We start from the raw sequence: 21,534 nt of genomic DNA on the forward strand, positions 1-21,534 counted from the left end.
AGAGACAAGGGGATAAAAGTTTCTATTGTCACAGAAGATCAGTTTTGGAGAAGCTGGAAGTTTTTGACATTTCAACTCAATGACTCATCAAAGGTTTATCAAGTGCCTACTATGTGCCAGTTTCTGCTAACAAAGATTCATTAGTTTCTCAGTAACTCCAGGATAAAATATCAATTCCTCAAATGCTGTGGATTCACATAGAATCTTCCAAAATCTGACTCTACCTGTCTTTTCTTCAGGCTTTTGTAATATCCCTCCCTTTTGTGTATCCCATGCCTCAGATGCATTAGACTACTACCTATCCTCAGAAATTGACATTCCGTGTCTTACCTCTGTTCAAGCTGTCCTCCATGCCTGGAGTCCATGCTTGGAATGTGTTCCCTTCTCATCTCTGCCTGTCAGAATCCCAGAGATATCTCCTCTTGTGGGTCAGCTAAGTTGTTTCCTACTCAGAGGAGTCTTCCCAGATTTCCTCAGTTGTTACTGCTCTTTTCCCTCCTCAAATTGTCTTATGTTTATTTATTTTTATATGTGTTCTATCTCCCAGTAGTATTAAGTTCCTGGAGGGCAAATATTATTTCATTTTTGTCTTTCTATTACCAGGTTTAGGACTGTACCTGACACATACACATTTAATAAATGCTTATAAAGTTGAATAGAAACAAACAACAAAGAAAAAATACAGTCCTTGACCTATGTTTTTATTGTTTATTTGTTTCTGATTCTTCATGACCACTTTTGCGGTTTTCTTGGGAAAGATACTGAAGTGGTTTGCCATTTTTTCCTCAAGCTCATTTTTACAGATGAGGAAACTGAGGCAAACAGGATGAACTTGCCTAGGTTCACACAGCTAGTAAGTGTCTGGTGTGGATTTGAACTCAGGTCTTCCTGATTCCAGACCCAGAGATCTATCCACTTTGCCAACTAGCTGCCTCAAAGAAGTCACTTTTAAGAAGACAATAAGCTCAAACCCACATAAGTCATCGGCGTTTCTATATATTACTAACAAAGCCCAACAACAAGAGACAGAAAGAGAAATTCCATTTAAAGTTACCGTAGACAATATAAAATATTTGGGAGTCTACCTGCCAAAACAAACCCAGGAACTATATGAACATGATTACAAAACACTTTTCGCACAAATAAAGTCAGATCTAACTAATTGGAAAAACAGCAGTTGTTCATGGGTAGGCCAAGCTAACATAATAAAAATGACAATTCTACCTAAATTAATTTACTTATTCAGTACCATACCAATAAAACCATGAAAAATTATTTTATGAAGCTAGAAAAAATAATAACAAAATTCATCTGGAAGAACAAAAGGTTCAGAATATCAAGGAAATTAGTGAAAAGAAATGCAAGGGAAGGTGATCTAGCCATTTCAGATCTTAAATTGTACTATAAAGCAGCAATCATCAAAACTACTTGGTACTGACTAAGAAATAGAGTGGTGGATCAGTGGAATAGGTTAGGTACTCAAGACACAATAGTCAATGACTATATTAACCTACTGTTTGATAAACCTAAAGACTTCAGCTTCTGGGATAAGAACTCATTATTGGACAAAAACTACTGGGAAAACTGGAAAACAGTGTGGCAGAAACTAGTCATAGACCAATATCTTGCACCATATACTGAGACAAAGTCAAAATGGGCACAGGATTTAGATATAAAGAATGAGACTATAACCAAATAAGGAGAGCAAGGAATAGTTTACCTGTCAGATTTATGGAGAATGGAAGAATTTATGATCAAACAAGAGATAGAGAACATTATGAAATGCAAAATGGATGATTTTGCTTACATTCAATTGAAAAGTTTTTGCACAAACAAAGCCAAAGCAACCAAGATTAGGAGGGAAGCAGAAAATTGGAAAAGAATGTTTACAACCAGTGTCTCTGATAAAGGCCTCATTTCTAAAATATATGGAGAACTAAGTCAAATTTATAAGAATGCAAGGCATTCCCCAATTGATAAATGATCAAAGGATATGAACAGGCAGTTTTGAGAGGAAGAAATTAAAGCTATCTATAGTCATGTGAAAAAATGCTCTAAATCACTATTGATTAGAGAAATGAAAAACAAAACAACCCCAAGGTGCTGCATTGAATCACACCTATCAGATTGTCTAACATGACAAAACAGTAAAATGATAAATGTTGAAGAAGATGTGGGAAAATTGGAACACTAATGCATTGCTGGTGGAGTTGTGAACTGATCCGACCACTCTGGAGAGCAATTTGGAACTATGCCCAAAGGGCTATAAAAATGTGCATACCCTTTGACCCAGCAATACCACTTCTAGATCTATCCCAAAGAGATCAAACAAATGGGAAAAGGACCCACACGTACAAAAATATTCATAGCAGCTCTTTTTATCGTGGCAAAGAATTGGAAATTGAGGGATACCCATCATTTGGGGAATGGCTGAACAAGTTGTGGTATATGAATGTAATGGAATACTATTGTGCTATAAGAAATGATTAGCAGGCTGACTTCAGAAAAACCTGGAAAGACTTGCATGGACTGATGCTGAGTGAAGTGAACAGAAGCAGGAGAACATAGCACCCAGCAAGAGCCATATTATGGGATGACTAACTTTGACAGACTCATCTTTTGTTTGCAATGCAAGGATCTAAGACACCTCCAAAGGACTCATGATAGAAAATGCTGTCCACATACAGAAAAAGAACTGTGGAGTCTGAATGCAGATCAAAGCACATTACTTGCTTTCTCTCTATTTTTTCCCCTTTTTTTCTTCTTTCTCATGGTTTCTCCTATTGGTTCTAATTCTTCTTTACAACATGGCTAATGTGAAAATAGGTTCAATATGAACCTATATGTACAGCCTATATCAAATTGCATGCCATCTTGGGGTGGGATGAGGGGAAAGATGGGGAGAAAATTTGGAACTTCAAAATCTTATTGAATTGAACATTGAAAACTAAAAATCAATTAATTAATTATTTAATTAAAAGACAAGCTGATGGGATGAGGTGGGTGAAACAACAAACCCAAGTACAAATAATTATAATGCAAGTTAATAGAGAATGATAGGAGCAGGAGAGACATCCAGACAAAGTACTCTAGGAAAGTCTGAGGAAGGACAGAACACTTTTAGCTTATGAAACCAGAGTAGGACCTTAGCTAAGACCAAGGAGGGCTTCCTGAAAGCACTGAGCTTTGAAATAACAGGATTTCAACAGATATCGATGAATACAATCCAGATATCATAGAAGTGGGATGCAGGAGGAAAGATGAGAACTAGTGGTGCATTTGGTTGGAGCATTGGCTTTGTGGGAACACAGGGAAATAAAACTAGAAAGACAAGTTGGAGCCACATAGTGTTGGGCTTTGAAGGTAAGACCATGGTTAGACAGTCTCCTCAGTTGAAAGCCAGGCAAATCTCTAGGATACAAAGACCTTTAGGGCAGAGTTTCAGGTCACTAATTGGCTCTCTCATCTAGAAAAATGCAAATATGGGAAGTTGCCTCACTAGGCCATTGTTGTCTATTTGCCTTATGTTTTATAATGCTCTCTTCCCTTTACAAAGTGTTTTCTCATTTTATCCTCACAACAGGTATCATCTCCATTTTATAGGTGAAGGCACTGAAGCACAAATTAAGTGATTTGTCTCAAGTCTTAGCAATTAGCAAGCTGCCAAACAGGAACTTTGAATCTATATTTGGTTTTCTGGGCTACTAGCCCTGAGCTCTTTTCATTACACAGTACATCCTTTCCAGGGTCCTTCATTTGGGAGGGGGGAGGGGGAGGGTGTCAACCTCTTTACAGCAATCCAGGGAAATCCCCAGGTATCCCAATCACTAATCAGTATTTCCAGGAGCGACTCTCCATCCCGCCTCCCTTACTCTTCATTCTGGAAAAGTACTAAAGGTTAACTCCTCAGACTAATGCTCATTTGCCCTTATCAGTTATCCCATTTTACTTAAGAATTATCCAGATATGACTGTCCAGGTTGGTTATAGACATAAAAAAGAAATTCGGCTCAGAAACTTAAATTATAAATGTATTTTATTGAACAAACACCAAAAAGTGGTCAGAATCAAGAACAAACAATGGGGAGTGGAGTTCTGTTGACATTCACCGAGCGACTTTTGCTTCCAGTACAACCAAATGCCACCTCCTGTGAAATGTAAGGCGGTCTCCCAGGAGAAACCAGAATTGCTTACATGACAAATGGCTAAATCCCACCCTTAATCACAGTGAGGAGGCCAGACACCTTTCCGCTAGACAGAGCATGGACTGAACCACTCTTTCTGAAATCACAAGATTGCCCTAGGGTGCCCCAGCAAGAGACTTGGGGATTGCCACTCCCCAAGGGTTGAGAAGCCCAGATTCTGACTAAACCACAGCCTTTCTTCAATTGTTTCTGGTCCTTATCTTCCTCAATTCAAGGATTATCTAAGCAAACATACCAATATGGACCATGCTTCAGACATCTCTGTCCTGCTAAATCAGGAGGGCGTGGTCATAGTTTTGGGCTAAGTGCTTATGTGAGAGAAATGAATGCTGGAATGAGTGGAGTCATGGAAAGGAGGATAAAGATTACTTATATGGCCTCCAAACTTCATTGGAAAGCATTTTCTGATGGCCTCTGGCCAGGCTAGGAGCTAAGACCCAGAGGAGAGGGTGCTAAGTGCTGGAGGTGACCTGGAAGGCTCATGAATACAAATCACCCCCTTAGTCTGGTCTAGACTAAACACCAGTGAAGAGGGAAGGAGAGGGGTAGGCGGAGAGAGGAAAGCAGAGAGCAGCTTGGCTGCCATCCAAGCTAATGAGGATCCGTCAGGCAGTGGCCAAGGGACAGGGAGAGCTGATATTCAAGTGAAAGACACTTGCTGGGAGGTGATTTAGCTCTTGAGGCTCTTCCGGGTGGAGGAAGTGGTGGACACAAATTTTACGCTGGAGCTGCTGCCCCCGCCGCCGCCCAGGCTGACCCCCAGGCCCCGGCCACTGCCGGAGCTGAAGCCAGAGCCCCCTGCGCTGAGGCCGCTGAGGCCGCCGCCGCCGCTGCTGCTGGAGTAGGAGTAACCGCTGCCGCCTCCGAGCCCTCCGCCCACGCCAAGGCCATAGCCACTGCCACTGCCGCCGCCCAGGCCACTGCCGCCGCCGAAGCCGCCGCCGCTGCCATAGCCGCCGGACACGCTGGATGTGACCACAGCTACGAGAAAGGGAGAGAAGAGATGAGGAGGCCACATGGCCCGCCCATTCTGATGACCAGGGCCCTGGCCAAGGGGTGGGAGAGAGAAGGAAGGAAGTCTGCCTTCTAGGACTGACTGGTCCCACTCCCTCCCCTCCACGTCCAATATGACTTCGAGATTGGGAAGGGGGAGGGAGAGGGAGAGGGCCGTAACATCCAACCTCCCCTAGTGACTTTCGTAGCAAAAAAACATAAACATTACAATTGCAGCCACTCCGTGGGCTCCCTGTGAGTCTATTCACCGAAAAAACTCTCCAGAACTTAATTTTATATAGGACTATAGATTCTGAGATAGAGCAATTAAACATCACTCAGTCCAGCTCTCTTACAGATGAGTGGAAACAAAGGACCATTACTGCTTCTATTTCTATTTATCATATGCATCTTCTCTTAATTCAATTAACCAAGTATACATTGTGTCAAGCTATGTGTTAGACCCAATATAAGACCAATATGGTCGCAATTCTCAAGGAGCTGACGCATGAGTTTTATACCTTCTTAAACACTTACTGATGCCCCCAGAGAAGAGGAAAAGGTTTAGCATAAGCATGGAGGGAAGGCCCTCTTGTTATGATGAGTAGAAGGAAAACTTGCTATCTATAATTTGTGAACTGTGAATTGCATCATGAGTTTGTATCACAATTGTTCAGGTTTGTGAGGCAGGTATTATTATTACCATTTGGCAGATAGAGAAAACTGAGGCACTGGGTTGCACAGTTGGGTCAAGGTCCCTCAGTAAGTCAGTGACAAGATCAGAATAAGAAGCTGGGCCTCTTCCCTCCTCATCTGAGCTCTTTTCATGTGACCACATTTCTTCCAGACCTCTTGCCCATATGGAATTTCCCAGCTGTGTGACTGCTATCGAGGGACCCTACCTTCAAAACTAGAGCTCAATGTCTGATATTAATAACATTATCACTGCTATTCTGAGCAAGGTACTTACAGATATTGACTGGTCCAACTCCCTCTCCACTCAGCCTATAAAGAGCAAAAGAAGGGAGGTGAGATTGAAACTAGACAGTGAAGCAAAAAGCAGCTTTGTGCCAGAGGAGATAACCCCAAAGTCCTATAACTAACTGATATAGATACCTTCTGTCCAACAACAGAAGGTGCACAGCGAAGGCCTTCAAAGAATTTTATATGTTTTATCTCATTTGATGCTCACAATTATATGACTTTGGAGGTAAGAGGACATCATTTGATACTCACAATAACCCTGCAAGTTAGATACCATTATTGTTCCCACTTTACAGACAGAGAAATGGAGACTCAAAGAATTTAAGGGACTTGTTTAAAGTCATACACTAGTCTGAGGAGAGATTTGAAACCAGGCTTTCTGAAATGATTCCAGATCTAGAACTCCAGGCACTGAGCTCAGGTCTCGCCATTACTATACCATACTGAAATGGGTTTAAATTGCAGCAAGAAAGGAGTTGGTTAGATCCCAAGGGCACATTTCCTGACTACCACAAATCATATCCTACTAGAACAGGTAACCTAAAGTGGTTGTGGCAGCTCCCTCCCTAGAGACCTTTCTGGGCTGTCTATTTGGGTTTCTGGTCCCCTGGAGGCAGGACACTGGTTCTGAGGACCAGAATTCCAATTCTGGAATTCTCTATTTCAACCTGGGAGGTAGTGACAGAAAACAACTCAGCAGGTCTCAATCAAAACAAAATCTCTCTACCAGTGACATTTTCAATTCCTCCACATACTGAATTTGAAAATTGAGCCAGCTTTCAGTTATCTGCACCAAAGGAAGGAGGAAGTTGAGTGGATAATCTGAAACATGTATAACTGCAAATAGAAATCTGAAACTCCCAGACTTTGTATCTGACTGGTGATGTTTCAAAATACATGCAATTTTTTAAAAAAGCTAATTTATCTTTAAAAGAGCCTTGTGAATGTTCAATAAAAGCAAAGTAAGTAAAGGCTCACCCAGGATGAATTGTTTCACCTTTAGATAAGACTTTTGGGATTAGAAATGGAAGTAGGGAAAGAGGGGAGGGGTCAGTTTCCCACCTGCACTCCTCTCCCTCTAGCAGCTTCCTGTAGGTGGCAATCTCAATGTCCAAGGACAGCTTAACATTCATCAGCTCCTGGTATTCACGCAGCTGGCGGGCCATGTCCTGTTTGGCCTTCTGCAGGGCATCCTCCAGCTCAGCCAGCTTGGCCCGGGCATCCTTGAGGGCCAACTCCCCACGCTGCTCAGCATCAGCGATGGCAGCCTGCAGGTTGGCACACTACAAGGGAAAGGAGAGAAGTGTTTGGGGTGGGGCATGGTGGACAGAACCTAGCCTTTCTTTTTTTCTTCCTGAAGAGCCTTAAGTCACACAAACCAGAACAGCTGATATACCAAGAAGTGCCCTATATGAACTCAAGGACATCTGCAGCTTGGGTATTAGGCGTGGTTGTACCATGTTCCCACTCCTGAATGAATATGACTGTGTATTTAAGTGTGTGTGTGTGTGTGTGTGTGTGTGTGTGTGTGTGTGTGTGTGTGTGTATAGGCATGTGCATATAACAATAGGGATACCCACAGATACCTGCACCTGTGACCCACTTGTATGCCTTCTTTCAATATCAATCTACCTGCTTCTTGACATTATCGATCTCAGCTCTCAGCCTCTGGATCATCCGGTTCATCTCAGAGATCTCATGCTTGGTATTGCGGAGGTCATCTCCATGGCGTCCTGCAGTCTGCTGCAGCTCCTCATACTGGTGCCCCCAGAGAAGAGGAAAAGGTTTAGCATAAGCATGAAGGGGAGGCACTTTTACCATGATGAGTAGAAGGAAAACTTGCTATCTATAAGCTATTGTCTCTTGAACACTAGGACTTAGAATCTTGAAAACAAAAAAAATAGCTTGTAGGGATTAGAATAATAACTCCAATTTCTATAACCTTCAAGCTTTACAGAGTGTTATACTCATGACAATCTCATTATTTAAAGATGTCAAGTATTATTAACTGCATTTCCTAAGGAAGGAAGGAAACTGAGGCAGAGAAGTTAAATGATTTATCCAAAATCACAATCTATAAGAGGCAGAACTAGAACTCAAACTAGAACTCAATACTGTCCAAGTATTCATGGACAAGATTAATCCCTTCTTTGACCTGGTTCCCCTAATAGTTCCACCAATCCTTGAAAGTTTCTCCATTAGGTCCACCCTATGCTTCTCTTTCACATTTCCAACAGTTCCTTAAACAGCAGTTGTCCAGTTCTCCTAGGCTGGATCCCAGAGCTTGGATTCCCATTACAAATTAGCACTAACTCACCTTGGTCTGGTACCAGGACTCAGCTTCTGTTCGGCTGCGGTTGGCAATGTCTTCATACTGAGCTTTGACCTCAGCAATGATACTGTTCAAGTCAAGGTTACGGTTATTGTCCATAGACAGGACAACGTTGGTGTCAGAGATATGAACCTGCATCTGAGAGAGTTCCTGGGGAGAGATATGCAGTCATTAATTCTGTGTCACTAATTCTTTTGTACTTTCTTCACAATTATAGCCACATTCAGATGATGAAGAAAGTTAAGAGAACAACTGAAATCTTTGCTGAAACAATTTAAAAAACTATATGATTTCATTTTCCAACATAGTGGTTTTCAAATGTTTATATCTAGTGACCTTTTCCCCCACCACTCCCTCACCAAGGAGCTCCATAACCTCTCAGGTTTTAATCTTGCTGCTTCTCCTCACTAATTAAAATATACCTTCCTATTCTGGAAGGAACTAGAAAGTAGTCCATGAAGTCAGAAAACCTCATCAAAGGAGGGCTTTGGACAAGGAAATCTCAAAGTTGTCTTACAGCTCAAACATCCTATAAATCTATGAGACTCACTTCTAAGGCTCTTTACATAGCATAGTTACTGGGAGTGAATGAAGAATTTCTTTCAGGAATATAAATGCCCAGGAAATCAAAATTGGGGAACTGCAAGAGGAAGGAAAAGGTTTGTACTTAGGAATATTGAATCTGGGACAGGATTGTATTTGTTAGTCCCAGGATCTGGGAATCCAGCTACCATTTAAGCTAATAGCCCTTTGTCTCCATAGATATTAGCTTATGGCAAAGTCACCAATTGCTATATCCTGTACTTGATTGAGAGAAGGTGGTTCGTTACCATGTCATAGAGAGTTCTCAGGAAGTTGACCTCATCAGTGAGGCTGTCCACCTTGGCTTCCAGTTCCACCTTGTTCATGTAGGCACCATCAACATCCTAGAAAAAACAGACCAAATTTTCCATCCAAACTCCAATGAGCCATGCCCTGTACCCAAAATGTAACTTCAGGCTATAGGCACAAATCAATCCACACCTACCTTCTTGAGTATCACAAATTCATTCTCTACTGTAGTACGCTTGTTGATTTCATCTTCATACCTAATGGAAAAGGGAACAGGATTAATTGATAGGGGACCTGAGATAGTCAACATTGAGGAGCACAATTACGCTCATGACTAAGCCAAGCACACATTGGCCTTCATATTGACTATAAGGAGGCTCATCTCTGCTGTTGCAAGATGTCTATTTCTCATCTTCTTTCCTACAGGCTAGGAAACTCCACTTGGGGAGAGAAAAAGAGAGAGTGAAGGATGATGGCACCTGCTATGAAGGAATGAGCTCTTGAAAGAAAGGGAGGAAGTAGTCATGGCTTAAGCCCCGGGTACTGGCAATTGTGGGAATCTGTCTTCCCTGTCTGCTTGGGAAGAATCATCCTGTCTTCAACTGCCCACTCAGTCTGTCTTTTACAAATCCAGTTATTCAAAGAATATACTAATAGATTCCCTATCTTACTCTTCTCCAATTCATTAAGCCATTTATACTGATGCATCTGGTTCTTCATACAGAGATCACTCAGAACATCGAAGCCTGTGGTTATCAAATTAATAGGATACTAAGATCATAAATATAGAGTTGGAAAAGGTCATCTAATTTTATAGACATCTTCTCATTTTATAGAGGAGATAACTGAGGCACCAGGAAGGCAGATAATTTGCCCAAGGTCATGAAAGTATTATATTGTAGAGATGGGTAGGATTTGAACCCAAGTCATGAGACTCCAAATCCAGAACTCCTTCCACTAAATTCTGCTGACTCTCTTGAATGAGAATAAAATGAATTGAACTGAATCAAGTTGAATCCTATCCCATTTGATTCTATTTGATTCAATTCAGTTCGAGTAAAACCAGGAGTCCAGCTATGGGGGCCTTGAAAATAAATGTTTTGTGTCTGCTTCCTTTGGTCACCATTGCTCTCTCTCTCCCTAGATAAAGGAGAGATTTTTACTGTGTGGAAAATCAGAATGAAAGCCCTTAAGGGGCAAGGAGTATATAGAATGCCTGTGTGCTCTAAGTATGCTGTAAGGGTAGAATTATTGCTGTAGGTTAAATGCCACGGGAAAGAGGTTAAACCCTAAACTGGTTTGTTGTTGTTGGTTTGTTTTGTGTTTTTTGTTTTTTCATGCCTGAGCAAGGATTTTTTAATTGCCACATAGTGCTGAGAAGCGCATTATCTCCCAGCTCCAGGGCTAGAAAGCTTAGTATTTAGAATTGGGGGCGGGGATAGGATAGGGAAGGAGACACCAAGCGGAAAGACTCAGAAACAAAGGGTCTCCTGTCATAGGTTCAAGAGGGGCCAAACACATTGTGATGCTCTGTATAATGCCCAGAACATTATAAGTACCCAACCTAAAATACATGCGCACAATATACATCACAGTTCTGTCAAAGGCTGGATCCTCATTTATTGAGTGTTGGAGGAAGGGACCCATGAATATGAACATAAAATTAGAGGTGATGTCCAATTCAGGGAGTCCATGCCTTAGTGGTTTTATGGCTAAGGTATATCACTCCTGTTGTGGGGAATGTGGGCAGGGGTGGGGGAAGTTGGACTGGAAAAATTAAAATCATCCAGAAACTCCTAGATGTGACTAGGTATTTTTCAGACTGTTGTGTTCTGAGGGAGAATACTGAAAAGGCAGTACAGAGAAGGCTAACAGCTATGGATTCTCTTATTTGCCAACTCCCTCAAACCACATATAGTAGAAATTCAAGGATTTGTCTTAAGACAAAGCAAACCCTTATCATGCTCTACCATTCCTATTCTTTTGATTCTTTTTCCCATTCCACCATACTCCGCTCCATTCCCCAGCCCATAGCTAAGATTATGTCAAGTTAGGGAGATAGCCTTCCCAGCTCTACTTCCTTCTTTCTGCTTACCTCCATTTTCCCACTCCCTACCAGTAATCAGACCTTCAGTTTCTAGAATGGAGAAACCATAATGTTTTCCATGGTACTCAGTCTCTGTCCATCTGTCTCTCTCTCTCTTTCTCCCTCTTGCTTCCCCCTTCCTCTCCCTACCTCTCCATCATGAGCTTCATCTGACTGTAGAAAGACAATTCCTTACTGCACCCCCCCAACACACCCCATTGACTCCTCCTACTCACTTGTTCTTGAAATCCTCCACTGTATCCTGCATGTTCCTCAGCTCAGAATCCAGGCGGCCCTTCTCATTCAGAATACTGTCTAGCTGCCTCCTGAGATTGTTGATGTAGGTTTCAAAAAGTGGCTCTAAATTCTGTTTCACGGTCTTGTGACCCTGCTCCTGGAGCAGCGTCCATTTTGTATCCAACACCTTATTCTGCTGCTCAAGGAATCGCACCTGGAAACCAGAAGAAGAGACATTTCAAGAGGAATATCTAATATTTATATTGTTCCATGGAATATCACGGGGTTGCTACTTTCAAGTCCTCATCTTATCAATCTCTCTCTTCCTCGCTCATTCTCTCTCTGTCTCTGCCTCTCTGTTTCTCTCTCTCTCTCTCTCTCTCTCTCTCTCTCACACACACACACACATACATACATACACACATACATACATACATACATACATACACACACATACACACCCTTTTTCCTCCCTGCCCCCCATCCCCTAGAGAAAACCTGCAGGGAGGACTGGCAATGCTTCTTGCTTTCGAGGGCTTCAGTATAGTGAGGATACAAGGAGAGACATAAGTTAGAGAGATACAAAAACAAAGTGAAGAGCAGCTAGATAGAACTCTAGGCGTCTCTGCAAAGGGGAGCCTGCCCAGCATTTAAAGTTTTGCCTCCAATTTCTCTCCATAACATAAGTAAGTATCCAACATGTGTAAAGTTTAGTGCTGGGCTCTGGGAGGAGCAGATTGAGAAGGATGGGAAGTTGTTCCATTCTGCAGGCTCCTAATCTAGCAGGGAAGGTAGACCACACAGACAGGCATACGGAAGGACGTACAGATGGGAGGGTGGATAGAAGATAATGCACACTCTGTACACATTTGTCTAAGACATGAAATCTCCTTCCTACCCATTCTTGCTCTGGCAGTTAGCCCAGATTCACAGGAGTTTAGTGAGCATTTCTTGTCTCACCTTGTCGATGAAGGAGGCAAACTTGTTGTTGAGGGTCTTGATCTGCTCCCGCTCTTCAGTCTTCACCCTCTGGATGGTGGGGTCAATTTGGAGGTTGAGGGGAGCCAGGAGACTCTGGTTGACGGTGACTCTTGGATGCCACCAGGGGGGCAGACAGGGAACCCAGGTCCCCCATAACCTCCACCGAAGCCAGCTCCACCACCGAACCCAAAGCCACCACCAGCCCCACCGCCGAAACCAAATCCGCTACCCGCTCCTCCACCAAAGCCGCTACCGGCTCCTCCACTAAAGCCATATCCGCTTCCTACTCTCCCTCCGTAGCCACTCCTGAAGCCACCACCGCCTCCCATGGAGATCCTCTTGGACATTCCAAGGTTGTAAAGGCTCCTGCTGCCAAAGCCGGCTCCCCCTCCAGCACCACCAATACTGATGCGGCCATAGCCGCCGCCGCCTCCACCGCCTCCGGCCCGGGATACAGAGACAGAGCTGAAGCTGGTTCGGCTGACAGAGGGGGTGACCGCTGAAGAGGCACTGAAGCCACGGCGGCCCCCACTCTGGAATGATACGCTTGATTGCCGAGACATGGCTACTTGGGGAGCAGAAGTACCAAGTACTGGAGTAGCTTTCCAAAGAAAAGAACAGAGCAAGGTGAAGGAGGAAGACAGAGGCTCTGTTATCCAGCGACTCAAATCTTCCCCCTTCTCTTTATATCCTTCTAAGGGCTGGGCTGGGCTGAAGAATCTCTTGCAGATCTGAATGATTAAGTGGGTTGGGCATGCCTGGGGGGCAGCTGTGAGCTCACCCCTCTCACACCTGCATAGTAGTAGGAGATACAAAAGACTCCTTCCTGGCAGACTTGGCTCATTTAGAAACAACCCTGCCTTGCAGGGCCCATATGTCAGTGGCACCCCAACAGGCTTGCCAAGTCTTCCTTTCCCCACCAGAGGCTGGGAGGAGGTTAAAGAAGATAATGCCAGGGGGCAAATGGACATTCATCCAATGTTGAAGGGGAGGTACTTGTAGAGGAGGGGTTACTGTTTCCATTTTGCTCTGTATAGTGGCCTGGCATCATGAGCATTGATTTTTCCTGTTTAGGGTAGAATTATCAAATCCTGAGGGGTGATGTGAACTTCTCCACTAAGAAGAGAAGCAAGTATCCAGTGATTTGTGTAGTGACCAGCTCTTGGTATTTTCCTGAGGGAAGAGGCAGTAGGGACCTGAGTCCTTATAAACTCTAGTGGCTGACATCATAACTTTTTGCCCACCTTAAGGTAAGTTCTTTATCTTAAGGTAGGATGACTTGGAGTATTAGAAAGACTGCCTGATCTCCATCTGAGTTCAGATCCCATCTCTCTACTACTTGTAGTATGTGTGGTAAATCACAATACCTCTCTGGGCTACACTCTCCACATTTATGAAATAACAGGCAGCGAGCAGTTTCCAAGGTCCTTTCAAACACTATAACTTCTCCAAAGCAAGTTGGACAAAATCCCATGCAGGGGCTTAAACTATCATCCTCTCATCCTTAATTTCCTTCTCCCATCTCCAGAAAAGTACTCTGAGTCCAATTTGCCCAAAGACCCCCTGAGTGCACACTCATCTTACCTTGACTCAGTTCTCCCCAAAATAATCTATTGCATGGCATTTGTCCACTATTCCTGCTTTACCAGGACTGTATAGAGATGGCTCCTATCTCCCCATCCCACCTAAAAACAGCATTGAGGCGCTAAGAACCAGAGTCATACATGTCATTCTTTTCCCTTTGGCGGGGGGCTTTTTTGCCTCCCCCCTCCCCTTTCCCCTCAGGTGTGTTCCAGCAAGCCTCATTCCACAAAAGGAAGAAATGAGTCATCATATCTGTTGATACAGGCTGAAGGCTGCCACAAACACATACCTGCAGGAGCTTTCTAATCTCACCAAAAACATGTTGAGAATCTGCCTACCTGTTATAACGGCATGCTGCATTGTTCTGCATGGCAGCAACTGACTATGCAGTCTTCAAGTTCAATCCAAGGAAGGGAATGATATTCCTCCCAAAGGAATGGCTCAAGTTTGTGGGAACCAAGGAACGCAGTAGAGTATAAGCTCATTAAGGCAAGGTACTGTTTGCTCCTTTTGCTATTGCATCCTCAGTATGCAGCACATTCTATGTACCTTACCCAAGAGGATAAAGAATTTTTCATTGCGCTCAGCTATCATGCCTCCTCTTTTTTGATTTACCTTTCCCTATTTGGTGCCATAGCTTCTGCCTCTTCCCACTACCCCTGTCCACCCTACCCTATCCCATCCCCCTCCAGAGAGAATCTGAGCTTGCTGCAGATATGCCCAGTATGGCTCTGGCCATAGGTGAGGTGTTGGTGAGATCACAGGATTTAGACTTGTATTGGAGGAGGAAGGTAGGTGCAACAAAGAGGCTTTAGAATTTAGATGTTAGGACAGGAGAGGGGGGTGTAAATAACTGGGATGTAGGTATTCCAAAATGGATTCCCTGGGGGAGACCTAGGAATACAATTCAGTCCCAGGCTCCAGCATTCCTAAGCAGCTGGCCACAGAGAAGCCAAACCTCTATGAAATGATTCAATAGTTGGTTGGAAGGTTGACTTCCAACCAACCAACAGTTAGTTAGAAGGGGCAGCTCTCTCTGCCCCTTACTCAAGATCTGTGGTGAGAAAGGAGCTGACAGAGTAAGTCAGAGAGACAGACAGAGCCGCAGTTACAAGTCTTAAGTCATAAGGTTTGAGCCACCTCCCTGGAGAGCTGCTGAATTTCCCAGGTATGGAGTGTGCTGAGTATGCTTTTTTTAGGGATTCTGGGAAACAGAGTGGCTGTTTGCTAAAGATTGTGGCTTCAAGGCCAGAGGCAAGATGGGGAAGAAAGACCCTACCACCACCACCACAATCTCTTCTTAAAGCAAGATCATTCTTGAGAGATTAGCCCACAAGTGCTCAAGAACCTTTGGTCAGGATGACTTGGTGCCCCCCCCACTGGAAAAATACGAACTATAAAGTTCCCCGTCTCTGACCCCAGGATCTCATGCACGCTCATTATTGCCTTCTGGGGGAGTCCCACCCCTGCTGGAACACTAGGACATTCTCTTCTCCACATCCTCCTCCCAGCTGGGTTATTAGAAGGTACAGGAGGTGTTGAAAAAGGAATGCATTCCGGCCTGCTTGGGAATCACAAGACCTTGCCAAGATTTCAACCCAGGTGCCGCCACCAGAATTTGAGTGGGTGGTGGGTATACTGCCTGATATTGTTTGGTTCCTTGCTGGAAGGGGAGAAGGCAGCTGCAATCTTTGGTCCTCAGAGCAGACTTGGCAGACCAGAACCAAGCCAGAGCTCCAGAGAGAGGGCAGGGCACCATGACCAGGATGAATAATACAGATCCTTCCATAGGCACTGGCACCAATACCTTCTGGAGAATCCCCACCAGGACCTGGCAGCTAGCTCAGGGGAACTGGGGCTTCAAGGAATCTTAATACAATGACCTTTTAGACAAGGGAACTAAGGTCCAGAGAAGGGGAAAGTGTCTTACCCAAGGTAACACAGGTAATAAGCAGAGGAAATGGGAAGTGAGTTGAGGTTGAGTTCCAGATCTGTTCTTTTCCCTGCCACATGCTGTCTACCACACCCCATTTGCACCAGGGGTAACAGAGCTGTTGCCGCTATCCATAAATTTGTATACAATGTCTGTGTTGAGCACTGTACAATTCAACAGGCATTTTAAAGTCAATAAATCAATGTGCTCGCTATATGTCAATTTCTGGGCAAAGAGCTGGGTATACAAAGAAAGGCAAAAACAGTCCCTCAAAGAGCTTATAATCTAATGTGGGAGACAACATGAAAGCAACTATGTTCACATAAGATTAATAATAACAATAATAACTTTTATAGCGCTTTATCATGTGCCAGGCATTTTGCTAAGCATTTTACTATACGATAACTTGGACGTAATTTCAGAGGGAGGGGCAGTTAGGTGGTGCAGTGGATAGTTTCAGGCCTGGAGTCAGAAAGACTCACCTTCTTTGTTCAAATCTGGCCTCAGACACTTACCAGCTGTGTGACCCTGGGCAAGTCACTTTACCCTGTTTGCCTCAGTTTCCATTTGTAAAATGAGCTGGAGAAGGAAATGGTGAACATTCCAGTATCTCTGCCAAGGAAATCCTAAATGGGGTCATGGAGGGTTGGACTCAACTAAAATGACTGAATAATCTCCTCCTGCAGGAGTTGGGATTTTAGCTGAGACTCAAAGGAAGCCAAAGAAGTCAAGAGGTGGGAATGAGGAGAAAGAACATTCCAGGCATGGGGGACAGCCGGTTCGTGCAAATGCATGGAGCACCTGGGAAATGGAATGTCTTGTTCAAAGAACAGCGAGGAGGCCAGTGTCACTGGGTTGAAAAGTACCTCTGCATGCAATGCCCCATGCTTGGGACTGAGAACAGAACAACATTCCTGTCCTCAAAGGAATCATTCCCCCATGTCCCTAAGTTCAAGTCGCTGCCATAATAGTGCTAGAATCTAAATCCATGGTTTTGATGCTTACTAGCTGTATGACCTCAGACATATCCCATTACTCTTGGGAGCCTCGTTTTCTCGTCTGGGAAGCCCCTAGCTTTCTGGTCCTTGTAAAGAAAGTTCTTTCCTCTAGAACTCTTGAAGAGATAAGGAAATGAAAGCTAGTGATGTATTGCTGGGAACATGGGCAGACATGCATAGGACACCGAGACAGATAAGCTCTGCACCACCCATGTTCCAGTTGAAATGTTCTATAAGGCTTTTCTGACTAACAGCCAGCCCTGCTCCACCCAATCCCTTCCCATCCCCCAATCTGGATGGCTAGAGAGCTCTGTGTTGCACCTCCTGGTTCTCTCTGGGCTTATCTTGGTATTTGTGTCCACTGTATCTTCTGTGTGCCTCTGCCCCTCTATAAAGCCAGGAGTTCCTTGGTATATGATGCTTCCTGCTCCCTCTCAAACTCTGTGCCCCACCCCCTCCCCCAACCTCCTGCATTCACGATAGACCCCTGTACAGAGGGGAAACCATTCAGTATAATAGCAAACAAACAAACAAAAAGACAGCTGGGTTAACTTTCTGTCTCCACCAATGGTCACACCTCGACTGATCCTTAATCTATAGGAGTCCTATCAGGAGAAGTCAGGGTCCCCCTCCACCCCAAATCTGACTCTGTTGTTTTTGCAAAGCTTCTATTCCGTTGGAACTTCGGCTGTAAGCTGAATTTAGGTTGGTGAGTCAGACTCTTCACTGGAATGGGTGCCTGAGCCAAAGGGAGCAGGATGGGGAGGGGCAGGTATCAGCCACTTGCCAGTCACAGACAACTGTTAACAAAGCTCTAGCCTCAGGGGGGGAATGCGAGTGAATATTTTTCTCTGGCTCCACCCAAAACTGGGGGGTCCCTCACCCCTACCCCAAGACTCAAGTTTGGACTTAGCAAGAAATCTTAGAGCTCTCAAGCCTTTATGTGGATGAGAATAGGTTGGGAAATGTCAAGAGAAGTAGGAGAAAGTATGTATGAAACTAGGAAAGGACCTCTGAACTTGGGAGCCACAAGAACTGAGTTCAAGTTTTGGCTTACCATTAACTAGGTTTGGGACCTTACACAAGTCATTTCACTTCTCTGGGACCTGGTTTTCATATCTGTAAAATGAGGAGGGTCTCTAAGAACTCTTCCAGCTCTATTATTCTGTCATATTGTCTATTTCCTGCAAATTGAAGTGTGTTATAGCCCTATGATGTGACTCTAGGAAAATCACCCAATCTCAGTGAGTTTTAGCTGCATAAAGGAGATGTGCTTTGAAATCAAGCAAAGAAAAATGGTAGCATAAGTGTGTTAAAAAGGGAGACCTCAAGGTCTTAGGGAAGGATTGGATAGGAATAATTGCAATAAAAACAGAAGGGGCAACATTTAGCTAGGCTGTGGAGGAAACTTTCTGCTGGGATTATTAGATTACTGGTGGAAAGACTCTCCCATCTTTCGGTTTATGTTGGTTAAAAAAAAGTAGTCCCGAGAAAATGGCTTCACATGAGACCAGTACTGGTCCTAATTTGGCCCTAGTTTGCTGTGTGACCACAACAAAATTGCTTAGCTTCTCAGGGCTCTGTTTCCCCTGTGTGTTCCTTGGAAAGTGTAATGGCCGGAGTCACAAGACAGATGTGGCAAAACACACAAAACCACCAAGGGAATGGCACTGTGAACTCTCTTGAGGGGTCATTAAAACCTGAAGACTTAAATGCCATAGATGGGGTAGGGGAGGAAAGGACAGAAGAGAGTGTGTATAAGGGAATCAGGAGCAACCTTAACTTTTGTTACTTAGACCTAGCCTTTGATGGGAACTAGCTGGGTGAGAGCTTAAAATGGAGTGCTATGCCTTTCTTCCAACAGGCCCCCACAAGTCTGAGGAATGTTCTTCCCTCATTTGGAAGGGTGTTGTGCCAATGGTGCACTAAGCCCTCAGAAACCCCCCTTCCGGCTTTGGCTGAGGAAAGCTATAGCCTGAAAACCAAGACGAGTGAATTGGTCCCAGAATGAAAACAACATAATGAAGTCAGTTCTCAGTTCTCTTCACTGTTAGGGAAGAACAGTAGCATAAAAATAATCCAAAATCAGTAAATTATTCAGAGAAATTTCTAATTCTGTCTGAAATGTGTTTTGTCTAAATAGGAATGTGGATGTGTTTGATTCCCAGGGAATTTCCAACCCGTAACGCCAAGTAATGAAGTCCCCTAGTGAGACCACAATTCTAGAAGATCTGGAAAGCTGTCTTGCTTTCCCCATCCTGATCCTATCAAGTGAGTCATTCCTCTTACCCCACCACTCTCCATGTTAGAGATGGACGGCATCACCCTTCAGATTGATGGGACACACCAGACTGACTAAAATTGCCCTCTTTCTCTAAGCTTTTGTCTGTATAGCTCACAATCTCCCTACGTGGTAAATCATGAGGTAAAGGTATACCCTAACAAGAGCTATGTATTTTGTTTCTAATGTTTTTGCCTTCCATTTCTTTCTAGCCGCCAAGCTAAGTCCACAGAGGTAGTTCATTTAACAGACAGACAGAAACGAGCTGAGGTTTGTGGATAGGAGGAAGGATACACATAAAGAGAGGACTGAGTACACAGGTTGGTAGGAAAGGATTGGGGGGGGGGGAGAAGTCTATTCATCGTGCAGCTTCCCCCATACCCATCCCTATCCAGGGAACCTCTGTGCCCCAGAAATAGCAGCTATGGAGATGAATTATAAAAAGAGTTCTTGGAGGAGGAGCTCTCTAGTAATGGGGATAGTAGACCAAGCTTCCTAGAATAAAGAGGAGGACTAAATTTATTATGCTGAGGTCCCAAACCTTGCAAGCAATGGATGAAGACCCAAGAGCAACAAGACGAGAGAAGTTGATGCACACATTATTCTTTATTAGTACTAGATCCAGAAATCAGCCATATTCTGATAGTCCCAGAGGAAACCTGAGCGGGAAGGGGAGAGAGCACTTGTTAAAGTGAGTGATTCCCACCCCCGCCCCACATCTCTACTGAGTCAAACCTGGTCCGTGTAAACCCAGAGCTAGAGTTTTGTGCCATGGCTTACTACTATTATTACTTTTAATAAATGATCATTAACAATAATTAATAATTGATAATAAATACTACATTCAAATTAGACTTCATACTCCTCAAAGTCCTTTTATATTTATGATCTTAATGGTTATTAGTACTCTTTTCCTTCTCAAATCACCTTACATTTACTTTTAGGTTTGCAGATTGCATTCCTACCTAAACAGAATTTATGCTCCTTGAATTAAGGGACTATCTATTATTGTTTGGAATTTTTTTGTCTTTGTATGTGTCTAGCCTACTGCCTCATATGTCATAATAATGTGGAATGTGTTTGTAGATTAAACTGAATCGGATTGAAGGGTGATAATATCACCAGATGGCTTGAGTAAAATGAGCAGCTGATATTGGTATTGAAAAGCGATGAGCTTTGCTGTAGAAAGACTCAAGTGTGAATGAGTCAGGGGCAGCATTGAAAAAGAGCTTTCATTTTCTCCCCAAGGGATACCATTGATTTATAAAGTTATCAAGGTAAATTGGAATTAGCTGGCCTCTCCTGCCCCACCCTGAGCCTCCCAACCCCCTAGACACTGATTACTGCCAAAGACTTTTTAACTCTTCATCCCCTCTGTTTGCCTATTATTTGCCCCCTTTCCCAGGGTGTGTTTGTTGTTTGTGAAATTAATGAACAGCATCAAAGCTGAATGCTGCTTCTTGGATGGACTACAAGATGAAGGAGGGAGGTGTTCATGGTGTGCAGTTTATCTCTGTCAGGAAGCAGGAAAGTTTTGGACCTTTCAGCTTGATCCAGTGTTAGAGGTGACCCAAAGGAATGAGAGCTTAGAGGTACTTGTGCCTCAGGAATAGTGGAATCTTTGTGCTTATGGAGGAGTACCAATTCATTCACACTTGTTAGTATGCCTACTTATGTTCTGGGCATGTTTCTTATTCTGCTTCCACTTTTCACTGCCACCTCCTTCCCACATCAAATACCCCCATGAGGCAGGCAATGGTTCCTTGTCTTCTTCTAGTGCTTGAACAAGATTTTAACATGGCTGGCTAGCAAGGGAATGCAGATGTTGAAAGCAAGATGTGGAGTGAAGCCTTGGGATAGGGGGAAATAATTTGGCTACAGTGGAAGCTTGATACCAACAAAATTAACTGTGTGATCCTGGGCAAACCATTTAACCTCTGTTTCATCTATAAAATGGGAGTAATAAGGCAAATCATTTAACCTCTGTTTGCCTCTGTTTCATCTATAAAATGGAGGAAATAATAGCACTTATCTCCCAGGGGTCTCTTAAGGATAAAATAAGATAATAATTATAAATCACTTTGCAAATC

General features: G+C 43.6%; 1 protein-coding gene across 1 annotated transcript; it reads right to left on the minus strand.

Annotated features, from left to right (window-relative positions):
- Positions 1 to 4,017: 4,017 nt before the first annotated feature.
- On the minus strand, positions 4,018 to 13,343 carry LOC110194102 (keratin, type II cytoskeletal 5-like). Its single transcript, XM_020966261.2, is given in 10 exon segments — positions 4,018 to 5,185; positions 6,168 to 6,202; positions 7,244 to 7,464; positions 7,814 to 7,939; positions 8,499 to 8,663; positions 9,344 to 9,439; positions 9,541 to 9,601; positions 11,667 to 11,881; positions 12,628 to 12,755; positions 12,758 to 13,343. Coding segments are annotated over 10 exon segments (1,812 nt in total). The 5' UTR covers positions 13,212 to 13,343; the 3' UTR covers positions 4,018 to 4,874.
- Between the last annotated feature and the right edge of the window lie 8,191 nt (positions 13,344 to 21,534).

The sequence above is a fragment of the Phascolarctos cinereus genome, unplaced genomic scaffold (assembly GCF_003287225.1).
Source record: "Phascolarctos cinereus isolate Bilbo 61053 unplaced genomic scaffold, phaCin_HiC Scaffold_1;HRSCAF=81, whole genome shotgun sequence".
Lineage (NCBI taxonomy): Eukaryota > Metazoa > Chordata > Mammalia > Diprotodontia > Phascolarctidae > Phascolarctos > Phascolarctos cinereus.